Source organism: Physella acuta, unplaced genomic scaffold (assembly GCF_028476545.2).
Source record: "Physella acuta isolate Inbredline_101_S28 unplaced genomic scaffold, ASM2847654v3 ptg000958l, whole genome shotgun sequence".
NCBI lineage: Eukaryota > Metazoa > Mollusca > Gastropoda > Physidae > Physella > Physella acuta.
In genome coordinates, this window is record NW_026732475.1 from 395,538 (window position 1) to 408,579 (window position 13,042).

The 13,042-nt window shown below is 39.8% G+C and overlaps 1 protein-coding gene across 1 annotated transcript; it reads left to right on the forward strand.

Annotated features, from left to right (window-relative positions):
- The first annotated feature begins 8,137 nt into the window (after positions 1–8,137).
- LOC131953833 (uncharacterized) lies at positions 8,138–11,886 on the forward strand. The gene is made up of 4 exons (XM_059317207.1): positions 8,138–8,405; positions 9,280–9,388; positions 11,264–11,373; positions 11,738–11,886. The coding sequence occupies exons 1-4, from the start codon at positions 8,179–8,181 to the stop codon at positions 11,796–11,798; spliced, it is 507 nt and encodes a 168-aa protein (XP_059173190.1). The 5' UTR covers positions 8,138–8,178; the 3' UTR covers positions 11,799–11,886.
- The last annotated feature ends 1,156 nt before the right edge of the window (positions 11,887–13,042 follow it).

Here is a 13,042-nt window from a genome sequence, read left to right on the forward strand (position 1 = left end):
GGCCTCACATTGGTCTATGTCAGCAATGACAGAGTTAATGACCCTCTGGAAAGTTTGACCAGCATTTCGCATACCAAAGGGCATGCGTTTGTATCTATAAAAACCATTAGGGGTTACAAAAGCAGATATTTCTTTTGCATGGTCAGATAATGGGATTTGCCAGTATCCTGAAAGTAAATCAATTTTGGAAATTATCTTAGCTTGACCAACTTTATCAATAACGTCCTCTATCCGAGGTAATGGATAGGAATCAGCTTTGGTGAGCGCATTCACCTTCCTAAAGTCGGTCACAAACCTGAAAGATCCACCGTCTTTCGGGACTAGGAGACATGGGGAACTCCAGTTGCTGAAACTGGGCTCAATGATATCATTCTTGAGCATATAATCAATTTCATCTTTTATCAAAGCAGCTTTTTCCGGGTTAACTCTATAGGGGTGTTGTTTAATGGGTTTTGCGTCACCTACGTCTACATCATGAGGTGGAACTTTCGCTTCTTTGGGGACATTCCCAAAGATAGAGGGAAAGGTCTCGAATAACTGAGACAATCTATGGCTTTCCTCTGTGGACAAATGCATAAGGTGGACATTCAAATTATCTAAAAAGGAAGAGTTTACCAATTTCGGGGGTTTCAATTTATCATGTATCACATCATCAGAAACATTTGAACATACAGGTAAAGTAATTTTAGCTGTGGAATGAAAATTGTTACAATTATCATAATATTTTTTCAGTGAGTTAACATGATACACTGTCTGTTTCTTTCTTCTGTCGGGCGTATTGACAACATAGTTCAAATCACTTAATTTTGAATGCACAGTAAAGGGTCCACAATATCTCAAGGATAACGCATTGTTCAGATTAGGCACTAACACAAGAACTTTGTCGCCTGGATTGAATGTTCGTTTACAAGAACTCTTATCATACAGTCCTTTCATTCTCACTTGGGCCTTTCTTAAGTTCTTGTGAGCCATTTCGCACACGGCTTTCAGTCGAACGTGAAAATCGTCGAAGTTTTCCACAGGATGATTACTGGTACCTGTCCAACGTTCGTGTATCAGCTTCAGGGGACCTCGGACAGAATGTCCAAACACAAGTTGAAAAGGCGAGTAGCCTAAAGAGTCCTGGACACAGTCCCTCGCGGCGAAAATAATCCAAGGAACAGACTCATCCCATTGGGTGTTACTGTTAGCGAATGTCCTTAGCATGGTTTTGAGGGTTTGGTGGAACCTCTCAAGTACGCCTTGAGACTGAGGGTGGTAGGCTGAGCTGGTGATGTGGGTAACGCCTAGCTTGGCTAGCGCTTCCTGAAAATGGTGACTGGTGAAGTTGCTGCCTTGATCTGTTTGCACGATTCTAGGTAATCCAAAGGTAGTGAAGAACCGGGTCATGGCTCTGACTACAGTCTTTGCCTTAATGTTCCGTAAGGGAATCGCCTCGGGAAAACGGGTACTTGAACACATAAAGGTAAGTAGGTACTCGTTGCCCGCCTTGGTTTTAGGCAAGGGACCTACACAGTCCATGACGATTTTTGAAAAGGGTTCTTCTAATACAGGAATCGGACTCAAAGGGGCCTTAGGAATTGTCTGGTTTGGCTTTCCGGCCAACTGACAGTTCGTGCAACTTCTACAGTAACGCGACACATCTTTTCTCATTTTGGGCCAAAAGAACAGTTCTTTGATCTTTGCCGTCGTTTTAGTGACACCTGGGTGCGCTGACATTGGATGGTCATGTGCCAGCTTAAGTATTTCATGCCGATAAGGTGGAGGGACCCACAGCTGGTTTTTACCCAACCATGGTTCGGCTGGTGAGGCAATCACTGGTATAGCGCGACGAAAGAAGAGGCCGTTCTCGGCGAAATATTCTCCATCGTCAGATGATAGAGATTTTTCGACCGCTGCTTTGAGTTCCGCGTCGACTTGTTGAGCTTTAATGATGTCTTCCTGAGATATCCTCAGGGGTAAGCCCAGACTTGTGTTTTCTGGAAGCATAGACTCCAGTTTGGGAGTCGAATTTCTTGACGATGACGGCGGGTGTGGTTCAGACGTTGTGTCAGCCAATTGTTTGGTCTGGCTTCTTGTCACCGCACATGCAGGATACAGTTCATAATCATTATCTGGAACTGTTGACAAAGGGTCTGAAACCGTACAGGGGTATACTTTGCTTCCCGCAAGGTCATTCCCTAGAAGTAGGTGTACACCTGGGACTGGAATACTATCTATCACACCTAAAATGACCTCACCTTCGACGAGATGATGTTTCAGGGCAAACTTGTGTAGAGGGACGACAGTAGATTTTGTCCCCACTCCCTGGATAATGGAAATCCTTCCGGTGTTCGTCTCAGGTGTAATGTCCATTGAACTTTTCAAAAGGAGTGATTGTGACGCTCCTGTGTCTCTTAGGACGGTGATATTCTTCTGAGACAACGGGTCACCTGGTTTGCTAATGATGGCTTCGGCAATAAAAGATGAAAAGTCAACTTTTCTCGATCCCTCGAGATCGGTAGACTCGGAAGAAACTGGATGGTGGCGAGAACAGTCAAAATGTGACTGCACATAATGTGTGGAGACTTGACTACCTTCTTGCGGACACTTAGGGTTAGAGTCCTTTAGAATTCTAGAGTTCATAGTTGAACTGGCTGCTCGAGGGGATAGAGCATAGTGCGCGGAAGTACGCACCACCTCTCTGTTATATTGACGACGTTTGTAACAGTCCTTGACAAGATGACCAGGCCTTTTGCAGAACTGGCATACTGCTCGACGATTGAGAGTTGATCTTGGTTTCTCTCTGGACTGTGATGCCTTCAAATGTTGGCCAACAGAATGATTGCTGCCAAAAAGGGGAAGCACGGGGTTGAGGCGGTTTCCTGACACTGGTGGTTTCTTATGCACCAACATATATGTGTCAGCCGACTCAGCAGCCTTCTGGATGTCAGTTATCTTGTTATCCAGTATGTGTAGTCGTATCTCTTCAGGCAGGGACGATAGGAATTCTTCCCTTAGGATAAGTGACCTGAGTTTCTCAAACTCAGAAACTTCCTCAGAGTGTAGCCACCTTGAGAATATTTTCTCCTTTTCAAAGAGAAATTCCACATATGATTGTGTGGGTAACTTGCGGAGTGTTCGGAATTTTGTCCGATAGGCCTCGGGCGTCAGTGCGTAGGCCTTTAAAATGGCAGTCTTGACCAAACTATAGTTATTTTGAACGTCGTGAGAGAGTGCCTGGTATGTTTTTGCAGCTTTCCCAGTAAGGACAGAGCTCAATAAAGCAGTAATGGAAGTTTCGGGCCATTCACATGTCTTCGCTAAACTCTCAAACGAGTTAAAGAAAACGACCAAATCTGTTTCATCAAATTTAGGAACTAATTTCCCAAATTTGGCAATCACTTGCCCTACCGACAACTTTTTTGGATCTACCGGAGAAGTGACATCACTAACTTGACCAAACTCTAATTCCAACCTCCTCTTATCTAAAGCAATTTTGGCCTCTCACTCCTGTTTCTCTAGAGCACTTTTAGTTTCAAACTCCTTTTCTTTTAAAGCCTTCTCTAAAGCAACTTTCTCCTTCTCTAAAGCAATTCTAGCTTCTAATTCTACCTTCTCTAGAGTTTTCTCCTCGCGGAGCAACACCCCAGCCAACAAACTTTCATCAAATACTCCTTCATTAATGAAATGAACAACAATTTTATCTCTCAACACCTCTGACTTCTGCGTAACAGAATAATCCAATTTCAATTCCTTAACAAGACTAATCAACACTTTTCTACTCAACTTTTCTACACCTTCAAAAGTAGGATTAGCCAAAAAAGACTCCATAACCCTAACGTGAAAATCACAACAAGCCTAGATCCTTTAAATTAACACACCGTGTTGGGCCGTGTACTTGACCTCTAAATGTAGGACGACACGTCTGCTTATTTGACCTAGATAACTCTAGCCTGAGCGCGCGTTGTAAGACCACGGCGCTACACTGGATATAAAAACAACTAGACCCAACTAAACTTAGGGCTTAACTGATATAACCAACAACTGGAACGACAGATTAAATCCCGGACGAGCCCCCACTTTGTAACGTTAACCTATCTATCAGCCAAATAGAAGGAGAACGTCCCCGGATTCTTTTTTCGGGGTCATATGCAAATGCCTTACGGCCTAAGTGGATGAACACTTAACACAACGACACACTAGGGCTCGAAATTAATGTCTAGGGAAGCTAGTGATACTATTGTAATTAACACTCATCCAATCTACATACGACCTTTTAATCAGCGAACTCAGAAGTGGCAGAACACAAAGATGAACTAGATAAAATATTTAATGTATAGAATATCAAAAACCCAACTTACACAATGTAGGAAAAAACACTATCACAGATTTCTACACTGTCTAAAGAACAGCTACAGGCCACACAACACTACTGTAGCTTCAAGACTTACTTAGCGACAAGTAATATTAAACTAGAAGACTAAATCAACTGAAGAAAGCAAGGCGCACACAGGTCTTAAGTACTCTCACGTTCAAATGGTCAGAGTCTATAGCCGGACAATATGGACGGCTGCCTGATAAAGGTAAAACAGCCTCGTAGACTGCCAGGTCAAGATAAACTGCCTCGTGTTGCGAGTGTGCAGGGCAATTAAAGACTTCTGTGACAGGGGAGGTTATCCTCAACTCATGTCGCCATTGGTTGGGATAATCATCTGATCAGAATCATTCAATCAGATTTTAATGGAAATTTTCTATGTCTCAAACACCTTAATAAGTCAGTGGAAAAACCCCAGGTGTTACACCATCATTCCATATAAGGAATTATACAATGTCAAAATAAAAATGACTCGACCTAAGTAGGTCACAGTACAAACAGTTTTACGACTAAAGATGCAAGTAAAAATTTATTTTGATGTCTACATATACCGTATATGCAATTCATAATAAATTAATATGCCATTTTTAATTACTTGTTTTCTTATACATATGTTTTATTAACTAATTTGTATAAAGGTGCGTTTAAATAAGTTTTGCCTAGGGCGCTAAGTAACCAGGCGCCGGCACTGTGGTCAGCCCTATGTCCAGCCGCTTTTACTTTCCCTAACGTGAGTACTCAGGTACCCATCAGAGTTGGGTGGAGTCAGGGACGGTCCACTTAAACCCGGTTTTGTGAATTCAAGACTTTCGGGTTAGCCGGGTGGGGGTGTATAAACAGGCAAAGCTATTGGCAAAGAAAAAGCGCAAATGAAGATTAATAAAACGCGCAAATGTAACAAATAGCATCGGCAGACAGGTATTAGACTTGATTGTAGGTAGACCGCAAACATACTTGCGAAAGATCAGCTGTAAATGAAGCAGACGCAGCCGGAATGTCGTGGGCCAAACTTTGAAGAATCCTCCAACCCCCGAGTACAGTGTATGTGTCTGATAACCGACTCTAATAAATTATACACAGTGTTTCTTTCAGACATTTTTCTCCACTGAGGGTGTGTGTGTGTGTGTGGTGGGGGGGGGGCTGGTTAAAGTAGTCTGTATATTTTCTAGATAAAATATTTTTTAAATCTTTTGTGTTCGGAGGGGGAGAGAGTGGGAGTGGGGGGGGGGTGCCTGAAAGAAACCAATTATAAAACTTCAAAGTCCTAGTACATGAAAACTACACGTAAATCTGTCTACTTAGTAAACCTAGGTACTACAGTAAGTAAAAAAAATGTTTTGATAGTTGAACCCACTGTTCGGATTCCTTTTAGAATTGTCTGATTAGAATTGTAATATATTGTCTATCTGTAACATTAGCTAGGCACGATTTTTGCACACGGCCCTAACGTATGACCACTGGACTTATTTTGCACACGGCAACAGACCGAATTTATTTATTTTTTAACTGTGTCTGTTTGAAAATTAAATGTTATTAAAAGATCCTTATTCGTGATGGTTCTTTGTGGGTTTTTTTTTTGTTAATAGCAATGCTAACTATTTATATACAGGATAATTTAGAGTCTCTGAGCAAAGATCTAAAAATATTTTTCTGTCATTTAGAAATTCTTCCTTGCGTCAAATTGTCTTTGTCAACAAAAGTTGTCTCTGGTGATGGCGTTTACGTCTGGCATGGCTGACAATATATTGCTAACTGTATATTATAGCTATATAATATGGCTAATAGTAGTATACCATGGCTACCAGTATACATGGCCAATAGTATACCTTGGCTAACAGTATATTATAGCTATAATATGGCTAATAGTATAACATGGCTAAGAGTATAATGTGACTAATAGTATAATAAGGCTAATAGCATACCATTGCTAACAGTATATTATAGCTATATAATATGGTAACAGTATACAAGGGTAACAGTATATTATAGTTATATAGTATGGCAAATAGTATACCATGGATAACAGTATATTATAGCTATATAATAAGGCTAAAAGTATACAAGGCTAACAGTATACCTTGGCTAACATGGTATTATGGCTATAAAACATGTGTAATAGTATAATATATAACTAACATTATAACATGACTAACAGTATAATATCACTAGCAACATAATATGACTAATAGTATACCATGGCCTTCAGTAAAATATAGCTAACAGTATAACATGGTTAACAGTATAATATGGCTAAAAGTATAACGTAACTAACAGTATATACCAACAAAAATATAACATCATAGTCACTGACTAGAGCAGCACCACCGACTAATTCAACATCATGGATTAAATCATCACCACTGAATACATCAACGTCACTGACTACATCAATATCACTGACTAAATCAACAACACTGAATAAATCAACACCACTGACTAAATCAACAACACTGAATAAATCAACATCACTGACTACATCAACATCACTGACTACATCAATATCACTGACTAAATCAACAACACTGAATAAATCAACACCACTGACTAAATCAACAACACTGAATAAATCAACATCACTGACTACATCAACATCACTGACTACATCAATATCACTGACTAAATCAACAACACTGAATAAATCAACATCACTGACTACATCAACATCACTGACTACATCAATATCACTGACTAAATCAACATCACTGACTAATTCAATATCACTGACAAAACCAACATCACTGACTACATCAACATCACTGACTACATCAACATCACTGACTAAATGGACATCACTGACGTGGATTAACATCCTAAGACTAAACCTCCAACAGCCGATTCTTATCTCTTCCACCCAGCAGATTTTATTTTGCCGGTTTTCATCAGTTGGCTTATACTTACAGATCAGTGCAACAGACGGCGTTTTGGTATGGGGAAGGGGGGGGGGGGGTGTAAAACAATTGTCATGCTGAACCCCCCTCCCCCCCACACACATACACCCAACAACCTTCCATACGCCACTGACACGGAGAAATCATGCCTTGTGGTGCTAGAGTACACCGGCCTAGGTCAAGGTTACGGAGATAACAAATTCGTCTTTAAATCATAATTTTTTTTAGTAATTTGTTTTGTTCCGGAAATCTCGACCGGCATTTTCTTTTTTTTTTTCCCCAGCTACTTTTACCATATGCAGGTTTTTTTTTATTAGGGACAAGATCTAAACGCTCAGCTGAACTAAATTAGACTTCTGTTAAACTTTTACTTTGTTCTCAAAGTCTGCCTGCCTTTCTCTCTGTCTGCTTGTCTGTCCACTTGTCTGCCTGCCTGCCTGTCTGTCCCTACGTCTGTCTGTCTATACAGTTCTTCTACCATCGATCCAACTTAAATCAACGAATAAACCTGACTACGGAAAGCATTTGGTGTTCAATCTTTAGAATAGGTGAAGATTTGTTACTTGCTTACCCCCTTCCCTTTCGCCCCCTCCCCCCCCCCCTTCCATTTCAACATTTTAAAAAATGAAAGAAAAAGAAGTGCCCAAAACCCAGCCGTCAGTTATCAGAACTTTACATTAGTTCACAAACCGCCAATGAAAATAAAATGCAGTACTCATATAATATGAATTGTTTCAAAACACGACTTGTGTTCTTTGGCAATTTAGCAGGTTTACAATAAAATAAAGTAGATCAAAATTCTAAATAAAGATTTAAAAAGTTAAATTTTTTAAAATGTAAAAAAAAAGTATTTTGGCCTTGATTTTGCTATAAATTGAAGCCACAAAAAAAACTGGCTACTTTGATCGCAAACGTCAGCTTGAGGTAATCAAAATGAACAAGATCATCCTCGTTGCTGCTTCCCTTACGGCTGTTTTGGCTGTTGCCTACGGAGCAGCCTGTCCGGCCAGCAGTGTTACCTTGGCCTGTGGCCTCTTGGCCAAGCACAATGCCGGCATCCTTCATTTGGCCACCAGGCACCCATCTGGCGTGGTCGACTCGGCCTTTGCCTACAACAACATCAAGGACATGTGTGATGGTTTGGCCGCTCACAGATCACAGTAAGTTTTCCCCTATTGCCAGATGGCACGGTACGTTCTTTGTAAATAAAATTTGGCTTGCGAAAAAAAAATATTTGTAAACAAAAATTCGGCTTGCGAAGAAAAATAATTTTAAATAAAATTTGGCTTGCAGGAAAACTTCAAACGCCATGTTGCCAGATTATTTTGGCGTCGGCGACTAAATAAAATCGGTACAGAGAAATTATAAATGTGCTGATGAAAGAATTTTATATTTTTTTCCGTTATGGGTTAATGTGCGGAAACACACACACACACACACACACACACACACGCGCGCGCACACACACACAAATGTTATCTATATGAAGGTTAACCTTTGATACCACCACAAGTTACTAAAATATTAAACCGCTAATTAATGATAAGCACACCTTGACCAAATGGAAAATGTACTTCATAATTAAGTCTTCTGAATTACTAGAACATTTAATTAATATGGTTCTATTTTTTTAAACAGTATATTTATACATCTAACCTGATTATCTATCTACTAGCCCTCAGTACCCTTTACACGTGAATTTTAGGCCTATATATTTTAATGTTATACTTGTTTGAGAAAAATATTCTATAAAAAAGTAATTGGTCAAAACGCAATGTGCTTTACTACACGTTGAACGATATTAGTGACAAAGCAAAGCAATAACTAAATAGCTAAAAAATCCGACAACTCTAAAATAACATAACTACAAATACCTATTAGAAAAATTAAAACCAAATTGTATACATTATTAGTCAACACAACACCTGCCTCATAGACCATCAGGTTTTAAAGGGAACTTTACTTAACTCCTTGTATCCATAAGTATCCACATGTATCCACATGTTCTTAATGCCTTGTATCCACGATCCACAGCTACACCTGCTCTGAGTGCCCGTCCCCAGGCGCTCCAGGAGGCACCGTCTGCCTCACCCACAACCTGCTCAACTACCTGACCCACTTGGTCGCCAGGGGTCAGGTTATTGTAAGTAGCCTTTGGTAGGGATCCAGGGGTCAGTCACTGTAACTTTTGGTAGGGATCCAGGGGTCAGTCATTGTTTGTTTGGGATCCAGGGGTCAGTCACTGTAACTTTGGTAGGGATCCAGGGGTCAGTCATTGTTTGGTTGGGATCCAGGGGTCAGTCATTGTGAGTAACCGTTGGTTTCGATCCAGGGGTCAGTCATTGTTTGGTCGAGATCCAGGGGTCAGTCATTGTTTGGTTGGGATACAGGGGTCAGTCATTGTTTGGTTGGGATCCAGGGGTCAGTCATTGTTTGGTTGGGATCCCGGGGTCAGTCATTGTTTGGTTGGGATCCAGGGGTCAGTCTTTTAAGTAACCTTTGGTAGGGATCCAAGTGTCAGTCATTGTTTGGTTGGGATCCAGGGGTCAGTCATTGTTTGGTTGGGATCCAGGGGTCAGTCATTGTTTGGTTGGGATACAGGGGTCAGTCATTGTTTGGTTGGGATCCAGGGGTCAGTCATTGTAAGTAGCCTTTGGGATCCAGGGGTCAGTCACTGTAACTTTGGTAGGGATCCAGGGGTCAGTCATTGTTTGGTTGGGATCCAGGGGTCAGTCATTGTTTGGTTGGGATACAGGGGTCAGTCATTGTTTGGTTGGGATCCAGGGGTCAGTCATTGTAAGTAGCCTTTGGGATCCAGGGGTCAGTCACTGTAACTTTGGTAGGGATCCAGGGGTCAGTCATTGTTTGGTTGGGATCCAGGGGTCAGTCATTGTTTGGTTGGGATACAGGGGTCAGTCATTGTTTGGTTGGGATCCAGGGGTCAGTCATTGTTTGGTTGGGATCCAGGGGTCAGTCATTGTTTGGTTGGGATCCAGGGGTCAGTCATTTAAGTAACCTTTGGTAGGGATCCAGGGGTCAGTCATTGTTTGGTTGGGATCCAGGGGTCAGTCATTGTAAGTAGCCTTTGGGATCCAGGGGTCAGTCACTGTAACTTTGGTAGGGATCCAGGGGTCAGTCATTGTTTGGTTGGGATCCAGGGGTCAGTCATTGTAAGTAACATTTGGTTGGGATTTAGGGGTCAGTCATTGTTTGGTTGGGATCTAGGGGTCAGTCATTGTTTGGTTGGGATACAAGGGTCAGTCATTGTTTGGTTGGGATCCAGGGGTCAGTCATTGTAAGTAACATTTGGTTGGGATCTAGGGGTCAGTCATTGTTTGGTTGGGATCCAGGGGTCAGTCATTGTTTGGTTGGGATACAGGGGTCAGTCATTGTTTGGTTGGGATCCAGGGGTCAGTCATTGTAAGTAACATTTGGTTGGGATCTAGGGGTCAGTCATTGTTTGGTTGGGATCCAGGGGTCAGTCATTGTAAGTAACATTTGGTTGGGATCTAGGGGTCAGTCATTGTTTGGTTGGGATCCAGGGGTCAGTCATTGTAAGTAACATTTGGTTGGGATCCATATAGTTTGGAGAGCACATCTAACGCCCCCCCCCCCCGTTAACCAGTGTCGAAAGACTCCCCCCCCCCCCCCCCGCCCGATTCACGGACGCAATTAAAAAAAAAAAAACAACTAACCATTCAGTTTATGATATTATGTTCCCACTACCCCATACAACTTACTAGTAAAATACCGACATAGACTTGATGTTTTATGTCCCCACTACCACATACAACTTTCTAGTAAAATACCGACATAGACCTGATGTTTTATGTCCCCACTACCACATACAACTTACTAGTAAAATACCGACATAGACCTGATGTTTTATGTCCCACTACCACATACAACTTACTAGTAAAATACCGACATAGACCCGATGTTTTCTGTCCCCACTACCACATACAACTTACTAGTAAAATACCGACATAGACCTGATATTTTCCACCTTCCTCTTAAGGTCAACGAACTGGCCGGTGCCTGCCACACCTGTGGTTCCAGACATTACAACGGTCAAGCTGTTGACCTCCACAACGACGGCAGAAGTGCCGAGTACCTCAGCACATGCACGTGAGTGAAATCTATCTTTAGATCTTATTTTGCTTTGTCACGTTCACTGCGCTGGGAGAAACGAGCCAGTATTTCGTTCAAAGGGAGGTAATCGAGTTAATACTGTCATCAAAGGGCAATAACTGGTTAATTCGCGGTGTAATTTTTTTTTAAAAAAGGGTAAAAGAATTAAGAATTTTAAAGATGGGAGTGGGAGTAATATATATATATATATATATTTATTTATTTGTTTTACATATATATATATATATATATATATATATATATATATATATATATATATATATATATATATATATATATATATACATACATATAATTGTTTTTCTATTTATACATTTTTTCCTTATTTTTTTTTTGGCAGGTCTATGGGAGGATGGGGACAAAATGAAGGCAACCATATCCACTGTCAGTTCTACGACTAAGATCTGCCTACTGTGTCTTTGTACATACTTAAATGCCTGTCTGATAAATACAACACTGGCCAGGCTAATAGCCGGTCAGTGGGTTGATAGAATGTTATTGTTTTTTCTTTTTCTTAATTGTAATTTGTTTGTATAGGATTATCTTCCTTTAAGCCAAAGTCCTTGGAGTAAGCTATGGGTTATTGGCCTTTACTTGGATAATATTAATAACACAAAAAAATACCCAAAAAAAAAAACAAGCAATTATTTGAGTGTTGAAATAATTATTTATTAAAATACCAGCAATAGAAATATCAGGGTACTTATACTCATTGAGACAGACTCAATAATTTACAAAACACATATAAAACACAAGCCTGTGGGTAGCAGAGTTGAGGCTGATGATGTTTGTTCCAATGCAATGGTTCTCAAATTTTCTAATGCTGGGACCAGAGCCTGGTTCTCTTACCAAGGTTTGTATGTAAGATGTAATAACACGACAACCTTTGTAGACAAGACCTTTTTATGCCTACAGACAAGTCTAGAACCACTGCAGCCACCTCTACAAGACACTTTTCTGACAGGTCTATTCACTGAATTGTTTAAAATACATGTTTTGTTTACAAACAATTTCTTATATAAATACAAAAAAAAAATTTCGATTATTGTACATAACATGTTTTGTTTACAAAAGATTTCTTATATAAATTAAGAAAAAATAATTTTTATTCTCAATGACTGTACACATGTTTAAAAAATAATTTATGCATTATTCCATTAACACAGAATTATTCTAATAAATTAACAAGTAAACTAATAAAAATTAAAAACAAATAAAAGAGTAAATACACATAACACAAAAATGGAATTTCTAAAACATTCCTGATGTAGTGTAGTGATCTGTTCAAGTTTGAGATTCTAATGAAGATGTTCATGTTCTAATACACACATCAGTAACTGAACAAAATCCTTTGCTATAATAAAAAAAAAACATCTGCTGGTCTGGTCAAATAAAAGAAAAATTCTTGTAAAATAAAACTCAAGCTGTATAAAAATATGTTCTAAAATATTATAAATCACACAAAACTGAGAAAAAACCAAAGACATAAAATTAAAATAAGTTAATGTACTAAATTAAGAAAAGATAATAAAATTTCTTTCTAAGGGAGACAACCTTACTATTACTCATCACCCCCTTCCTCTTTTTAAATTCTGCTACAAGTTCAAATAGTAACAGTAAAAGAAAGATAGTTGCTTTTATTAAA